Here is a 13669-nt window from a genome sequence, read left to right on the forward strand (position 1 = left end):
TGAGCACATGCTTTCCTATCAAGATTGGTTTTGATACAGTGAAGGCATCTGTTTTAAAAGTCTGGTGAATATAAATACTGTAGCAATATCCAAACACCATATATAGTATCATTTGACAGACCTTTAAAAGGTTTTTCATTCTACCATGTTTAAAATCTTTTAAAGGTGTCTCAAATTTTTAAATCCTACAGGTGCTCTGAGTTATTGAAGGGATGTAACAGGTTACATAACTTCTTGGGAATAGCCCTGCAAATTTCTGACTGGACTCTGGAACTGCCAGAGACACTTAAATCTCATAAATCTGCTGACCATTCCTGACCTCTTCCCCTCCATGTAGACATGTGTTTCTTCCTGTCTGTCTCCATCTTCATGTGAATGACTTGCCATTTCCTTTTAAACTGTGTTAAAACTCTTTCCTGCTCAGCTATTTCTCCTTTTTTTTCTTACTCTCCACAGCTTCTCTGTCCTGTCCAGTCACACAGAGCTTTGGGATTATGTACAGTTCCTCTCCTTCCTTCTCACGTCACATACAGGTTCCCTCTGTACTTGTCACTTCTTGCTCTGGGATGTTTCCTGAAGTCCTCTTTCTGCTCACAATGCCCTCCTACACCTGCTTGTCCCTGATACATGCCTTGGTTAGGCCTCCTGCTTTCCAAACTTTTCTTTTTAATTTCATCCAAGAAGCAGTAGTTAGAGGCAATGCTGGCAGAGCCTTAGATTCTGTTGCTCATTTTGCTGCCAATCTGCAGTGTTATTTTGGGCAAGTCATTTCCTTTTGGGTGCTTTTTGTCTTCTGCCCTTTGAGGATTTAGTTAAGTAAGAAATATAAAGTTGGAGGCAGGATGCTCTCCTACTCTGGATCTAAAAAATCAGGTCTTCATTTATTTGTCATTTTCATTTTGTTGTTAAAACTTGGATTTCCTTTTCCTGCTTTTGTCCTTATTAGCGCAGATTTTTGAACCTGAGTTGTTCAATAGGCACTTCTAAATGTAAATGTTAAAAACAGCGACACAGTTTTATACCATGTCCAGAGTACAATTGGGGAAAAACTGAAAAGGTAAATCAGTGCTCTGTAGAAATATTCTATTAAGCTGTTATTGGCATATGGGCTTAATATAGGGAATTAAAGAAATCACAGTATAGTACTCATGCGTTTATAGAATTTAAAGATAGAAGGAATTATTGCCATTATCTTACTAACTGCAGTACAGTGTGAGCCATGTAATTCCACTTGCTAAGCAATAAAGTTTATTTTATTTGAATACTTAAATTAATTTTGTCTTAAAGCAGAATTAATTTAGATAATAAATTTCATTGGCATGGGAACCAGCAGTGAAAGAAAGTTCTGTGTTGTGCACATCTCAAAGAATACACACTGAAGAATCAAGTGCATCCTGCTAAGAACCACAAAGCTGTAGAGCTTGGTGTGTGATACTTTCAGGTTGAGACCTACCAAAAGAGCACAGGAAGGGGAATCTTGTTTCCTGTGTATGAGCATCAGTGATCCCTAATATTGCTTATAGGAATAAGATTTTTTTCTCCAGTGTTCCTGTTCAGGATTTCTCTTTGCTCTCTCCCTGCCAGAGTCTCTTTGCTGCCATAACATGCTATTGCTCATACCTTTGCAAGTAGTTCTTAAGCCCTCCTACTCCCTACTTTACCATGCCACACTGAATAGACACTGAATTGCTACCAAATAGGAAGAACTAGGTTTTTTGCTTTAATTCAGTGCCCTGGCTGGAAGGGGAGTGAGAGAGGGGAAAGGTGAGTTTCTTGGTATGCTCAGAATGACTGTTTTCATTTGGGAGTCATACCCAGCTGGCACAAATGGGAAACTATGTGTGCATGGGTGTCTTGTTGCACCCTTGTATGGCAAATGGAATCCTAATGTTATCCAAGCTGTTCATTTGCAGAAGAGGGGGGAAAAAAAAAACCCCTTCCAGACGTCAGTCAGTTTGTCTAGCCTCAAAAAAATTTTTTCAAGCTTTGGCAAAATATTATTTTCAACTGACAGGTGAAATTGCATTTAGGCATTTTCATCTTCTGTAATCAGGATGAGGAAGATCAAGCTGGAATTTTAGTTTGAATTTCTTTTCAGTGCTGATATAAACTCTCTGTGTTAAAATTCTTCCTCCAGTAGTATTCTTGTTGAAAAGCATGGCACACTCTATAAAGAAGTTCTCTCAGAAGGAGGTTTATCGTATGGTCATGCCACTATACATCTGTCATATTTCAAAGAGTGTTATAACAAAGATGTGTAAAGAAGGTGGAATGTACAGTATGTTGCTTTGAATAGAAATAAGACCAAAAAGAGTTGTGTTAGAACAAATACACGTTACTTCAAAGCTGTTTAAACTCTCTTAGGAGCCATCTCGTTTAAATGTATAATACATTGGAGGATTCTTATGAACAATTCGTATCCATAATAATCAGCAGAGTAGTTCTACACATGACTGCAAAGTGAATGTTCATTTCAAATATTTACCAAGGAAGGTTTTTAAGTCATTGTTTATGAGAAATTGGGCTTTATCTGCATGGATGTTTTAGTAATTAGCTGGGTTTTATGGAATGCGTAGCAGTGCTTTCACAATTTTATCTCTCGTTCCAATCTTCTATTCATTTCTGGAATGCCAAAACAACATCTGTATTTCCTGCTACAGAAATGATTGGCAGCCATGTTTCAGGCAAATGTGTATAAGAAAAAACAAATGGCAAATCTCATCTGGTAAATGACATTTACAGACTTGAAAGTCAAAATGCTGGATTTGAAAAACCATGACTTAATGGATCTTAGCGGGGGAAAAAAGGGATAGACTTGCATTTTTGTGATTTGTCATGAGCTGTGAGGAAAGATAGGTTAGTCTTCATTAACAATTAGAATTGTAGTTTCTGTTATCAGGTTAGACATAATGTTTCAGTTTGGTTTTTTGCAATGGAAGTTTTAACTTAAGCGGTTATTAGTACAGATGAAAGCATAAATGCGTATTAACATGCAGATTATTGATATGGTATGTTACTGAAGTAAATGGTAGCTAATACCATATACAGAATCTATCTAGTAACATACAGAAAAGATAAGCTGGGAAAGAGGAATGGATTCCAGTAAATGCTAAAAAACTTCAGGATAGTGAAAAAAAAGTTTGAGAAACTTGAATGTGTGTGGTGGGGAATCGTTATTTTATTTTCTGCTGAAAACTGTTCTTGAGGGCTTATTGGATGACTACCTCCAAGTGGGGCATTGCAGGAGTGTGACAAGCGTTGTATCTAGATAGGACCTGTATGAATCAAAACTTCACATGTTTTATAAAGCAATCCATGTTATCCCACAAAAGTGTTTTTAAGTTACGGCTTTCTTATGTCTCCTCATCGTTCCTTCTAGATTTGTGACCTCTTTCCTCATCTCAGACAAGAGATTCACACCAACATCCTCATCTCAAGATGTATCTTGATGATATGTCTTGGATGAACTCTTAAATAATGTTTTTTACTAGATTTATGAAGTTTGTTAGATCTTACTAACTTACATGGACTGTTCTTCATCAGACTTCAAAAAATTTCTTTGAAAATGCCTTACTTCAATTTGCAAAAACTTCCAACTTCCTTAAAACTAGCACTGGAGTTCTGATGCTCCAGTGGTATTGTGCCAGCACTCAAAATTAGGGTTCTGGCACACTGCATAGTCCTGTTTGGATATAAAAAGTAGCCAGGACTCATGGCTTGAACTGGAGCATGTCCTGGTCATATCCTGCTATCATTCCATTTCTCACTTGCAGGAAGGTAGCATTTGCCAATAGCAATCCTTTTCAAGGCCCTCTCTAATACCAGAGCCTGAGACTAGGACCAACTCAACCTATAGGTTGCAGTGCTAGCACAATAGTGTTCCACTTCTCTGATCCAGGACCAACATAGGAAGTCAGTAATGGTGCCTACAAATAGCTACGTTTTGTGCCTGTGTCCTGTAAAAATGTGACAGACAACTTTTTTTAAAAGGTCTGATGTTATAAAAACACTGTTGCTTTATACTAGGCTTTTCCTGCTTTAAAAAGACCATCTGAAAAATTTCTTGATGACTTACTATAGAAAGAAAGGGGGAAGTGAATGGTTAGCATGTGAATATCCTCTGCTTTTTCAAGAGGTGACATGATAAGATACAAGGTTTTGACACATTCATGGCATTTGTTCCCCACCATTAAGAGCGATATTAAACTCGGAGACTTAAAAGCATGTTTGGACAGAAATTATTACTGCCTTCTCTATTGGGAGCCCTGGCTAGTAGGCTGGAATTCCAAAGATTTGGCTGTCCTCTGACCATTGTCCCAGGAGAAATCCTTGGAAGCTACTTCCCTCTTAGTTAAAACAAAGCTTTGTGCTCTCTTCTTAGGGCCGTCCTGAATTAACACCCACAGCAATAGCTGCAGGAAAACTGCTGGCTCAGCGTCTTTTTGGCCAGTCTTCAGAACTGATGGACTATGACAATGTGAGTTGGGTTTTTTTTTTTCCAATAACAAAAAACAAATCTTATGCTTTTGTTTCTCTTAAGAATTTTAAAGGAATTGCATTTTGTCATCTGGAATCCAGCTTTGACAGTAGCCAAAGTAGATATGTGTGACAGACCTACACTTCTCAGTCATGCAAAAGTCTCCCCTGTATCTGCCATGCAGCTGCTTCATATGGTTCAACAGTAACACTTTCTGTCTCCTCTGCTTCTCGCAAGCAGGTACCTACTACAGTTTTCACTCCCTTGGAATATGGTTGTGTTGGGCTGTCAGAAGAAGCAGCTGTGCAATGTTATGGATCAGATAATATTGAGGTATGAAAACATTTTTGATTTTATAGTTGGTGTCAGAGTTGCACTATGAAAAGACAGAAGTTTCACTCTTATATCAGGCAAAATTTTTGGTCCCCAAAATACTATGTTTGCAGTTAGGGAGTTGGTGTCTTCAGAAAAGCTCAGGACTTTAAAAGTATTGCAGCAGGTCACGATGGAAGCTGTTACCTAGTGGGCTTACAATTATTGACAGGGTATGACAGCTTTAAACTAGTTGCCATTTTAGTAAGTTATATTGTGCAGCATCATTAAATAACAGTTATGTTCCTTTTAATTGTCAGAATTGCTGGTCAGGTTCATTAGTCTAAATTTTTGGGATGTCCCCAGAAATATTCACACAAGCTGCTAAGCATCTTTGTGGCTAAAATGTCTTGATACAATAAGCCTGGGCATTGCATATTGAGGAAGAAATCTGTTGTGGCATATATTCGCACCCAGCCCTCTGATATGAGGAATGAGATTAAGGTGCTCATGGTGAAGAAATTCACAATCACTATATAATAAGACAAAATTCAAACAAGTAATCCTTGAAAAGATATGTTGTGTTACCTTTATTCACTCCTCAAAAAGACTGTCAGCATATGACTCGGTAAGCTATGGAAATACAAACTGCAATGCTTTACTTCATGTCCAGTCAGTTATTAGTTTTGTCTTTTGTGATGCTGAAATACAGTTTATACTTCAAAAATCTGTCCTAGGACTCTTATCTGGGTTTCTGGATGCTAGTGCCATCTAGAATGATATAAATTACTGTAAAACAATTGTTCTCATCTGATTAAGGCAGACGATGTGTATGTGTGTGTGTGTGTGTGTGTGATAAGATGCTGATGTTATGTATGTATTGGAGAGCAAGTTCAGCTGATGGATTTAGCTTGGAGCCCCAGGCAAAATCATTAATGAAAAAATAAGCATTTACTATTCAGAATGCAAAAATTACAGTTTGGGTTGTCTTGTGGTATACATTATTATAGATATGGAAAGTTTTTTGGATTTCATTATTTTCAGTAAACAAGGTATTACACTTTTGGGAGAAGCTTAAAGGAACAAACCTAACATTTTTAATTTGGGACACTGGTTTGAGTAATGTGATTATTTGTGATTTTTTTTTTTTTTTTCAGTTTTGTTTTTAAACTAATGATTCTCTAAGAAACGTTTGTGTTAAACTTACTGTGCTTTCCATGTTTTTCTTTAAAATAATGAACAGGTTATAAATAAATCAATTTTTTCTACAACATAATAAATATGTTGTAGTAGTAGTAGTAGTCATTAAAATACTAAATAGCAGTTTTTCACATAATAGTGCTCTCTAACGCAAAATGTTATTGTTTTCCCTACCAGGTATACCATGCGTATTATAAACCTTTAGAGTTTACAGTGGCTGAAAGAGATGCAACTCAATGCTATGTGAAAGTGAGTTTTGTGAGCTTTTAACTTAAAACAAGAGATATGGTGCAGCCAGGTTTAAGGAGTACTGTCTGGCAAAAAAACCTCTCAAGATGGATGAGATATTTTCTTGGTGACAGCCTGTTTCTCTAGTGTAACTTCAAATGTTTAATATTCATTACATATCCTATTGCATCTTGAAATTGCTTTACAGATATTAGCATTTTTCAGAGCTGACATTCTGCTGATGGATACCATCTTTGAACTGCTCTTAAGGTCCTAAGAAATATTCCAAATTCTATAGAGATTAGTCTCTGCTTCCCCCAGCAAAGTTCTTAACTAGTCATATGTAATATTTGAGTTGCCATCTCTTGGGGAAAGTACGCTATTGTCAAAAAAATTAAGCATAAGGCTTACAAAACTAGAGTAACTGTTCAGTCTTACTCACAAAAACCAAAAACCTCCTGGTTTAGACCAGAGTGTTGGACTTTAAATGTATCTTCTAGAGCAAGCCAGTTGCTTGAGCGTTGAGAAGGTTTTTGATGCACTTGCCCATAGTACAGAATCTTAGATAAGGTGAAGTGTAGTGTTGGTAGAATATATCATAGTTTTCTTCTTTCTTTTCTCCTCAATATCAGGGAACAATCTTTTTTGAAGAAATGTAGTAACTTCTGTAGGTCCATCACAAATTATTATGTTGTTATTGTTATGTAAGGAATATCCATTGTCAATAGTTGCAACCGTTTTTTCTAACTATATTTTGTGACATCTGATTTGTGTAAGTGTCTTAGTAGCTTGCCTTAACTGTCCCAAGTATCGGTGCAACTAAGGTGATGCTACTTCTTTTTAGCTATTCCCTTTAAATTATGTCAATGAAAGTAAATATTTGAGGGTGAAGTAGTAATAGCATAATAGTTGTTGAATGATATTGAATATAGTCCTTACTAAACTCCCAAAACACATGAACAAACATTAAACTTGAGAGTTTCAAACTCTATTGCAAGAGGGTTTTTTCTTTAAAACTCCTCAGTATTTAAAGTACCACGTCAGGATTGCTGCTGTTCCTGCAATTCCTAATGAAAGAATCCAAGCCTTTACTGAAAAGCAGAACCTATTAGATTAGTGATGATTTAATGCTTGATGGGAGGACACAGGGAGAGAATGATTTTCTTTTCATAATTATAAAGATGGTGTCCTTAAAGGAACTAAAAAGTTTTCATTAAGTTCTCTAATAAAAGTTAAGTGTGCAGTGACTCAGGCCCTCCCAGATACTTATTAACTTCATCTTTAGCTGTTTCCAAGGCATGGCTCCTTTTTAGGTTATGTGGCTGATGTGGTAAACGTATCTCACCAAACATGCTGCTGTAAGTGTTTACTGACTGAATCACAAAGGCACAAAATATCCTGCAATTGGTAGTGGTCATCTTTGGAAATACAGCTGATTAGCTGCTGAGAATAACTGCACAGGCTTGTACAATTGCTAAGGTGGCCATTCAGTGTCAATATAACACTGTTCTGGTTACTGGACTACAGAAAGTATTTTGACAATTTCATACAAATGACAAACAACGAAGTATTCAATTTACCACAAATTATCATTGTCAGTGGCTCTCTGAAGTCTGAAAGAAATACACTAATAAAGCTTCGATTCAGGAAGGTGCTTAAGGACAAGCATAAGACCTATTGAAGTCAGTAAGACTTAAGCAAGTGTGTAAGTTCTTGGCACACTGGGAATAAACAGCTGAACTAGGATCTCAAGGCACTTCAGTTTCATTTAATTCAACTTCATGCCTTATCTTTAAATGTTCTAAGAAAAGATCGCTATGTAATGTATTGTTTTCAGATGGTGTGCTTACGAGAGAGAGCGCAACGAATACTTGGCCTTCATTTCATTGGACCAAATGCAGGCGAAGTTATTCAAGGATTTGCTCTTGGAATCAAGTAAGTACAAAAGAATGTCTCTAGCTTCTAAAGACTGCTTTTTAAGTTATTGTAAGATTATAAAAGATAGCTGCCTAGTTTTGGCAACACTATAAAGAATCCATGCTTTTTGTTACTTTTATGTAGCATTGCACATATTTTCACTAAAAATACTGCAGTTCTTCATTAAGATGTACTGGATTCAGTTACTGTAATACTGGATATAGTTAAAGAACAACTGAGGAAAATATATTGTTGGCTTGATACAGTTAAAGCAAAAAATAAATTGTGCATTAACTGACTAATGTTAGTTTTCTCAGAGTGTAGCTTCTTTTGCATTCTATGCACAGGGTAGGAAATCACCATATAGTTTTGCAAGTCACTTCTTTAAAAGGATATTTGTGCTTTTCATAAAAACCTTTCTTTACACCTGTCAAGAATTTCCTTTCCCAATCTCGTCTTTAAATGTGCACAGCCATTGCTCCTCAAAAGCTCAGCAAGGACTTGCATGAATTTTTGTATTTCTGGGGTATAAGCTAACAATAATATGATAAAGTAAGAAAGAAACCTCTGTAGGATGATGGGAGAGGGGAGGTACTTTTGTCTGGAGCTATCTGATAATTGCAGTAACAAACTTACCCTAGTAGGTGAACCTTTGTGATCTGATCATGTTTAATATTTTGCTCAAATATTAATATAGAAGGCTTCCCTTTGAAGGAGTAAGCAATGACTCTGGGTCCTCTCTGGTTAAATGGAGAATTCCTGCTATGCCTCTTGTGTGCTACAATTATTTCTTATTTGTTTTTTCATTTCCCTTCTTACTGCTGATTCACATCTTCAGAAATGTTGATTTGTATATTTACATTACTAAATTATAGTTTTTAACTCCTCTTTGAAGAAAGTAGGCTGGGACACAAGAAATCACCCCCAATTGTGGTGTTAGTTCATTTTCCTAAATAGCATCACAATTTTATTGCAGTTTTAGTCTTACAGTTGTGAGTGACTAGCATAAATGAAAAGCAGAAAGGATTAAGAAGGCAGGACCGCAAGTATCATGTGAGGCGTATCTTGGAAATCACTGATTGCAGTGTACCCTCGGTACAGATTTTCAACATGTGTTTGTAGTCCATTAATTGCCAGTGGTATAGATTCTAGAACTACATTTTTTGGGGATGTCATTGTTTTGAAGTTTTATCCAAAATAACCAGTGAAAAGGAAGCACATGAAACTGGAGTGCTTTTCTGCCTTGCCTGAGGGAACTTAAAACTTTAACCACAGTAAGAGGTTTTCAGCAGGTCAGATTCTTGTATTGGTTTCTATTGTATTTCACAAATCCAGAGCTTTCAGTGTGGAACACCCGCTGCAAGACCTGCTTTCTCCTTTGTCAAGTATTAGGTCTTGCTTCAGCCTCTCCAAAGGATGATTTTTCCATCTTCCTTCCCCACTTAGCACTCCAGTAACATCTGTGCTCAGCAATGATTTTTTGCTTGTTGATGCTTTTTTGGGTGTAGGTGGGGACACCAGAAGACATCTGTGGCTTTCTTCCCTGTGTTTTGTAGAGGGAGAGAACATTATTCCATAGAGAACTTGAAACAATTCTTAAATTTAGGGCTATTTCAGCTATTCTTACAGCATGACCTGCCAGAAATAGCAGCTCAAAGGAAAGTCATCAAGTCTAAGAATGTTATTGGACAAGTAAAGGAATTAGGCAAGTGGGATTTTAGATCAAGGGGTTTTTGGTGATTTTGTTTTGGTTTGTTTTGTTTTTTCAAATGAGAGACTTTTTCCTCCTGCTTCTAACATTGATAATTTCAGTGTAAGCACCACACTTTCTCTAAGATCATGCAAGAATATTCTGGTATTACTTCCTTCAGCAGATTTTTTCCAGCAGTCCTAATTAAGGTTTTTCTTCCTCTGTGCGTATGTGGGTGTTTTTCCATCTGGAGTCAGAGTTAGTGAAACACACATGCATGTGCAAGAAAAGCTGAAGGTTGCAGTTTTGTCATATGTTTTTGCCATAGGCTTAGTTGTGACTTGGGGTAAATTGCTTAATTCTCTCTGTCTCAACTCTTATGACAATTCTTCCCTACCTAACAGTGTTGTGAAGCTGGGCGTTTAAATGTTGTTGTGTAAGTGCCTGAGAAATAATAGCATTGTTTGAAGAATAACTGCAACTCCTCTACCTGATAAAATGGACAAGAGCAGAATTACTTTGATGTTTTAGGACATTCTAGCTGCTTCAGGTGAATAGTGTTTGACTTTGTGGGTCTTTTTTTTTTTTTTTTTTTTTCCTTTGGTAGATGTGGTGCTACATATCCACAACTAATGAAGACAGTTGGCATTCACCCTACCTGTGCTGAAGAAATTACCAAGTTGCACATTACAAAGCGTTCTGGCTTGGATGCAACAGTCACAGGCTGCTGAGGTTAAATACCATCCCTGGAAAGAAGGAAAAAAAGCACAAAATATTTTTGTAAAGAAAAGGGGCACTTAGAGTTGAAACAGCTTTAATGGTTCAAGTTCCAGGAATCTTCCTCATTCTCCCTGTAGACAGCTTTTTCTCACAGCCAGATAAAGAAATTGTCCTTGCACCATCACAGTTCTAAAACCAATGCAGTCCTGCTGTAACAAATCTCTCTCTTTCAAAGTGCCTATAACTCTTCTCTTGCTGGGAGCTAGGGAATAATAACAGTTTTATATATATGTAAATATAACTGAAGCCAGTGACATCTGAGACCATCTACAAATTAAACAGTTGTCATTTGAGTTTCTCTGTTAGCATGACTGACTGCCAACAGAAGTGTCTCACATAATGTCCATAGAGATGCTAGGAACTGGACAGGGCCTCCCTTATGTTTGGTGATGATACTTTCTCCTAAGTACTTGAATAGCTCATTGCTGATCCTAATCTTGAATACTGAGACTCTGTACTCACTAGTAGAAACACAATCCCAGAGTGTGTAACAATGGGTAAGCAGTCATCTTTGGGTTTTTCCCTTTAAATGTAATATGTACAGGAATTTAATAGAAAATCACTTATCACTGAAGCTGTGCTGCTGCTGGATAAATCCCAATGGATTAATCAGTGGGAGCCTGGTTGTAACGTTATGGTGACGGCTGAGAACAAATGAGCTCAGAGGTGCTAAAGAAAGAGTTGAATTTTATGGTGACTTCTCTGCCTACTCTTGAAATTTCAGTTCAGTTCAAATTAAATTGATACATCTCACAAATTACTGCTTGAACACCATATATTAAGTGAGGCTGACAAGTAGAATCAAACCCAGTAATAATCCAACTCATGCAGCATTTTCTGTTTTACAGAATGCGGAAGTCTGGCTGACGCAGTGATATATTTTGTTGATTTCTTTTTAAGATTTTCTCACTGATGAGCCAGTTACTACATCTGAATGGATTTAGGTCTGGCTTATTTTACTGAAGGGAACTATATTAAACAGTGATCTAGAGAAGAAATGGTCCTGCTCAGAACAAAGATAGAAAATAATTATCTGCAAACTTTTTTTTTTTTTTTTTTTTTTTAGTATTGGCCATTGTAAGCATTAATCTGTTGCAAATTTCTGCTTATTTTCCTGCTATCCAGAAGGGGGAGATGCTGGCTAATTTGTGGCAATAAAGAAACAGAAATCTGATAGTGAAGCTTCTTTTGCAGAACCCTGTTAAATAGGTAGCCTGACAAAGGCAAACACAAAACAAACTGCACTGAATTTCAATCCAGGATGCAGTTGCCAACATTTTGATATGCATAGTCACATAGTTTCTTGCACCCTTTACGGTAGAATAGTGCATGTAGGAAAAGAAGAGATCAGCTTGAGGTGAAACAAAATGTATCCTTTTTGCAGTTAATTTGTATCAGTGTTTTTGTGTGTGGAATTTGATATATTCATAGCTGTCCTGCTTGTTGCACAGTTTAGAAGAATAGTCTGATGATCATGTATATCTTTGCTATTTTTAATTTGATTGCTATTTCACTGCTGCAGCATGCAACATAGACAAATGATTGGTTTATTTCTAGTGTGAAATCTTTTTTACCATGAGAATTGTACCTGTCACAGAAACTTTTAGACAAAATGTGATCAGAGCTTCCTTCTAAACTATGATGTAATAGCATTTATCACACTCTCATTGATACTAGAATACTCCGTTTTCAAAATTTGTTCTGACTTAAACATCAACAAAAGAAATCTTAAATGCTTTCTTTACAAAGTTTCCTGACTTTTGGTCCATATTTCTGGTCCGTAAAAGAGAAAGGAGTGATACAGTTTGACTGCAAGTATTATTCCCTATCAGATCTGCTGATGCCATTTTTCATCTGTGAAGTCACCCATAAGCTTGTAGTTGAAAAGAAATACTTTGAGTGGAAGTGTAGTTAAAACACTGCCTGAATATTGCAACTGCCTTTAGAATAAATGAAAGAAAACTTTTTATCTGTATATAAATGTGTGCATACCTGCACATTCAGAAGTTCCTGTTTCCTTTAATAAAGGTCTTATGACCTTATTAAAGCTCTTATGACTTTATTAAAGTATGAGTGTGATACAATCAAAAACACTACTAGATTTTCTGAGCTGTTTACAGAAAAAAAGTTCATAGTAATTTAGGGGTTTTTAAATGTTTTGCTTAATATTTCAAAACATTGAGATACCGAGCATCTCAGTCTACAGAGATTTTGCTGTTAGAAACACCCCACTTCCAAATAAACTGTACTGTGTATGCATGCAAGATTTTTTTCCTAGTGATTACCTATTACAGTTCTTTTGTACCCATAACTGAAAACATTGGTGCTTAGCGATGTGAAAGTTGCTTCTCTTCTCTGTCCTACCAATGTATCCAGCAGACTGAGTTGTCTGCCCCTACAGACAAATCAATGGAAAGATGAGTTAATTTCCTTCATCATGAAGTTCAAAATAATGATTTGGGACAACAAGTAAAGAGATCTCAAGGAATCCGTGTCCTCAGTGTATACAGAGTGTGAAACTAAGGCATGTCATTGTTCTCAGAAGTAATAGAACTCTCTTGGTTTTAGAACTGCTGAGTGGACTGCATTAAAATTGATCCTGTATCTTGAACAGCAGCCTAGTTCTATTCCTTATTCAGTGGAAAATGTTGTTGCCCCCCTGAAGTAAAACTAAATGTACATTCACACCTATGTAACCCTAATGTCAGAATCAACATCAAGACAGAATAATGACAGCTACTGTGATTGTGCTTTTTTTCCTGAAGGATTCGTCAGGGATGGTACTTAAGAATTATTTTTAAAAGCCTGACTAATGTCAATTGAAATGACTGATGTACCCTGCAAATTACTGATTATATATGAAAATGTAAAAAAATAAAAAAATTTAGTCAGGCTTCTCCTCAGGATGCCAGCTGATGAGGGCTTGTTTGTCAAACCACACCATGGTGCAAACAAGTCTGAGCATTGCTGGGTCCCTCATATGTATGATCCCAATATTTATTGTGTTGTGAATTAATGAATTAATAAAGTTTTTTTTTCTAGTAAATGTTTGATTGTGTTTGTGT

General features: G+C 36.5%; 1 protein-coding gene across 3 annotated transcripts in view; it reads left to right on the forward strand.

The window, feature by feature from the left end:
• TXNRD2 (thioredoxin reductase 2) overlaps positions 1 to 13650 on the forward strand; it is a 36544-nt gene extending 22894 nt beyond the window's left edge. Inside the window, exons 13-17 of one of the 3 annotated variants that reach the window (XM_030024150.1) lie at positions 4382 to 4477; positions 4718 to 4810; positions 6167 to 6238; positions 8055 to 8152; positions 10432 to 13650. In XM_030024150.1, the coding sequence (XP_029880010.1) occupies positions 4382 to 4477; positions 4718 to 4810; positions 6167 to 6238; positions 8055 to 8152; positions 10432 to 10555 (483 nt within the window). In that variant the 3' untranslated portion in view covers positions 10556 to 13650. Of the gene's footprint in view, positions 1 to 4381; positions 4478 to 4717; positions 4811 to 6166; positions 6239 to 8054; positions 8153 to 10431 lie in introns of those variants that run through there. The other 2 variants (XM_041125932.1, XR_003924830.1) reach the window with 2 other exon arrangements.
• Positions 13651 to 13669: the final 19 nt, after the last annotated feature.

Source organism: Aquila chrysaetos, chromosome 9, assembly GCF_900496995.4.
Source record: "Aquila chrysaetos chrysaetos chromosome 9, bAquChr1.4, whole genome shotgun sequence".
Lineage (NCBI taxonomy): Eukaryota > Metazoa > Chordata > Aves > Accipitriformes > Accipitridae > Aquila > Aquila chrysaetos.